General features: G+C 34.3%; 1 protein-coding gene across 1 annotated transcript; it reads left to right on the top strand.

Annotated features, from left to right (window-relative positions):
• The first annotated feature begins 1,489 nt into the window (after nucleotides 1-1,489).
• LOC143241965 (cuticle protein 10.9-like) lies at nucleotides 1,490-3,446 on the top strand. Its single transcript, XM_076485298.1, has 3 exons — nucleotides 1,490-1,577; nucleotides 2,128-2,217; nucleotides 2,753-3,446. Exons 1-3 carry the CDS (start codon nucleotides 1,569-1,571, stop codon nucleotides 3,107-3,109), a joined length of 456 nt encoding a protein of 151 aa, XP_076341413.1. The 5' UTR covers nucleotides 1,490-1,568; the 3' UTR covers nucleotides 3,110-3,446.
• Nucleotides 3,447-4,075: the final 629 nt, after the last annotated feature.

Genomic DNA, 4,075 nt, shown 5'->3' with positions numbered 1-4,075 from the left:
TTCCAGAAGTTTCTACCAGGTAGAATTAAGAATTACAAATTAAGTTTCAGAGAAGTTCCTTATTCTCTTTACTACGTCTTTCCAATAGTTTCTACCAGGTAGAATTAAGAATTACAAATTAAGTTTCAGAGAAGTTCCTTGTTCTCTTTACTACGTCTCTTCCAGAAGTTTCTACCAGGTAGAATTAAGAATTACAAATTAAGCTTCAGAGGAGTTTCTTGTCCTCTTTACTACGTCTTTCCAGAAGTTTCTACCAGGAAGAATTAAGAATTACAAATTAAATTTCAGAGAAGTTCCTTGTTCTCTTTACTACGTCTTTCCAGAAGTTTCTACCAGGAAGAATTAAGAATTACAAATTAAGTTTCAGAGGAGTTTCTTTTTCTTTTTACTACGTCTTTTCAGAAGTTCACATTGATTTATCTCTCTATTTTTCTTTATTTTAAATTTGATAGAACAGTTCACATTGGTTTGTCTCTCTAGTTTTCTTTATTTTAAATTTGATAGAACAGTTCACATTGGTTTGTCTCTCTAGTTTTCTTTATTTAAAATTTGATAGAACAGTTCACATTGGTTTATCTCTGTATTTTTATTTTAAATTTGATTGAACAGTTCACATTGGTTTGTCTCTCTATTTTTTTTTATTTTAAATTTGATAACACAGTTCACATTGGTTTGAAATTATATTTCTCTGTGCTTAATACCTTCACATTAAGCGTGTGTCACATGAATATCATTGCTTAAAAGAGTAGAGATACTCATGTTAAGTATACAAAACAACATTTAATAATTCCCCTTGTATATTATTTTTACTGGTAATGTCGACAACATAGTGTAAATCATTTAAAGAAAACTCTTTGACTGAAATTTAAGCGTTGTGAGTTAATGAGCTATTATTTATTTGTGGACTTATTTATGAAATTATTTACTCTGTAGTTTCTCGGCTCTGTCTTTTCTACGTATTTTTCTTTAGCCAAAAACTTGGTCTGGCGGTTATAAAGCTCTGGACTTGTAGCATTGAGATTACAGGTTTGATATTTGCTTCAGTCTTCCCCCTTTAGGGGGCTGTGTAGCCATTTTGATTCGTTTGAATCTTAGACAGCTGCAGATAAACAGAGGACGTATGTACCTTTCAAGTTTGTATAGAATTATTCTACTTAACTTGAAACATGAAACAAAGTTTTCTGTTGTTAAACAATCGAACCCCGGATTTCCGCGTTATAATCTTTCAATCTCACTGCTAAGCCACAGAGTTCAAGTCATAGTGTAAGATAGGGCGTGTCCAGTCTTCTTGGCTGTTTGGAATACAAAATAAGCGAATGTATTTTGGGGTCATTAGTGAAAGTTGCTATAAAGTTCTCTGTTGTAGTTGATGAAATTCATGTCATGTTATCGATTTAACTGATTTGTTTGTTTTTTTCCTTTGCTTCTTTCCTCTTCATTTGTTGATAACAAGTTGACCTCTTTAGGTCTTAAGGTATATAAAGGACGATCGAAACAGCGAAATCAGCAATCTGGAGCAGAAAGAAGTGATTTCTTCTCAGGGTATTCATTCAAATACAGTGTTCAAAATGCTGAAGGTGAGGCGCCGCGGCGGAGCCGCTCTGAATTCGGTTCAGACGTTCTCTTCTCTTAACCTATAGTACAAATGCTTTTTATTTAGTTACAGTATAACTCATTGTAAGTCTGTATAAAACTGAAAGCAGGATTTATCGTACTTAGATTTTGTGTTTCATTTTAGAAATTAGGCCATGAATACTTTCATTTATCAATTATTATCACTGTAATGCTATAATTTCTTATAAACTAAGGATCTTTATAGAATACCTGTCAGAATATATCGAAAAATATTTTAAATAATGTTTCATATTTGAATGTGTTAAAACAGTATTATCAACGAACTTGCAGTTTCTTGCGGATGCCCCCCGCTAGTAGAGCGGTAAGTCTACGGATTTACAACGCTAAAATTAGGGGTTCGATTCCCTTCGGTGGGCTCAGCAGATAGCCGGATGTGGCTTTGCTATAAGTAAACACACACAATTCTTGTGGACATGGGAGAAAAACAGTTCTCTTCATTATCTTAGTTAGTAGATTTTTTCACTCGATATAAAATAAGATTTTCTATTACAGGCAATTGTTTTTCTAGCTGTGGTAGCCGGAGCTTTAGGTGGTAAACTTCTCGCCTACCACCCAGTTGTATACTCTCACCCCGACCCCTACGTAAGTATAACAAACCTTTGAAATTTAGCAACAACACTTACTTCTATTATGAGGTCAGTTTAATTTTAGCAACATCCAACATCGAAACGTGCTTGATATTGAAAAAAAACATTTAATCTAATAAAATCAAATATTACCATTGTCGAACAAGTGAAATGGTTAACAATGAAAGAGTGCCGATAATGAATAAATGAAATAGTTAAAAATCAAATAGTACCAGTAATGAACAAGTGAAACAGTTAAAAATCAAATAATGCCAATAATGAATGAGTAAAACGGTTAACAATCAAATAGTGCTAACAATGAATAAATGAAATAGTTAAAAATCAAATAGTACCAGTAATGAATGAGTGAAACGGTTAACAATCAAATGGTGCTAAAAATGAACAGGTGGAAGAGTTAACTAATCAAATAGTGACAATAATGATCATGTGAAATAGTTAACAATCAAATAGTGCTAATAATTAACAAGTGGAAGAGTTAACCAATCAAGTAAAACAATTTTAATACAGTTATGTTTCAACTCTCGTTCTAGGCTGCACCCGAACCGTTTGACTTTGGTTTCCAGACCACTGACGAATTTGGAACTCAACTGAGCCGCCAGGAGAGTGGTGACGCCAGCGGAGCTGTCTCTGGAAGCTATGGCTACGCCGACGCCAACGGCATCTGGCGAAAGGTGACTTACAACGCTGATGCTGGCGGTTTCCGTGCCCAGGTCGACACCAACGAGCCCGGCACCGACAGCAAGAATCCCGCCGACGTTACCGTCAATGCTAATCCCGCTCCCGCACCCGTTGTTTACAAGCATCCCGTGGTAAAACACGTGATCCCTGCTGCCCATGTGTACGCTCCATACCACCCCATCCTTGTCAAGCACGTCAAAGCGTATTAAATTTGCTGAAAAAAAAGAAGATTAATATAACAGTAGCTTGGTGAGCATGCGCATTTGGAAGAAAATAAGAAGGTGAAGGCTATGCTGAAAAGAATTAGTGCTGTTCAAAAAAAAAAAAAAAACTTGCAAAATAATTCCCCAAATTTTAGAGTAAAATAGTTTGATTTTATTGTTACTGACACAGCATGTTAGATACGCTTTCTACTTTGTGCTTTATAGAATTATTTCGATATTTATTTGAAAATAATTTTGAAAAAATAACCTTCAAACACAAATTGTCACGCATTTGCATGGGTGTGTATATTTGTTGAAATAAACTTGTTGTTTAGAAAAACTATGTGAGTGTTAGAGCACGTTTCTTTTTTATTCATTCTCAATGACTGAGAACGGAGTTAGAATTAAAGGTCTTAAAATTGGGTGATCACCACGTCCTGAGAAGTAGCCTTTTAGGAACCATCATTAGGCCTAGTTAAACATGCAGTTAGTCACGTTGAAACAACGTTAAGGCACACGACATCAACTAGAAATAAAGTTAATTATCCTCAGGCTTGTATTTAAAGATATAAATGAACAGCACTGAACAGGTTTAGAGACACGTGCTGATAATAATTAATTACGCTATGTTGTTTGCGTTTAACAGAGTTTATCCTTCGTAAGTAGTCTGAAAAAGTGGTGTATTCGAGTGAAAAGTACATACTAAACACACTCAATACTAATTAGTTATAACATAGTGACTTACAACTTTAACATGTTACATTTCGAATTTCAACTGTACCTACACGTTGTTCAAGTACTATCTCAAATAAAAGAAAAAATAATTAAAATATGAATGTGGTAAAATCCCGTTTTAAAGAAATACTTATCTTAATGTAATCCGTAGTACAATAGCATGGTTCTTCGAGAAATATTTTAAATACACCAGTAGGAAGCCAATAGATCTTCAGATATTTAAAATATTAAGTTACG

The sequence above is a fragment of the Tachypleus tridentatus genome, unplaced genomic scaffold, assembly GCF_004210375.1.
Source record: "Tachypleus tridentatus isolate NWPU-2018 unplaced genomic scaffold, ASM421037v1 Hic_cluster_1, whole genome shotgun sequence".
Taxonomy (NCBI): domain Eukaryota; kingdom Metazoa; phylum Arthropoda; class Merostomata; order Xiphosura; family Limulidae; genus Tachypleus; species Tachypleus tridentatus.
This window is presented reverse-complemented; position numbering and strand designations above follow the sequence as displayed.

What these genes read in the sequence shown, in the direction of transcription:
- LOC143241965 (XM_076485298.1), top strand. An exon ending in ACTCTCACCCCGACCCCTAC is followed by an intron (nt 2,218 to 2,752) that starts GTAAGTATAACA and finishes CTCTCGTTCTAG; the next exon opens with GCTGCACCCGAACCGTTTGA.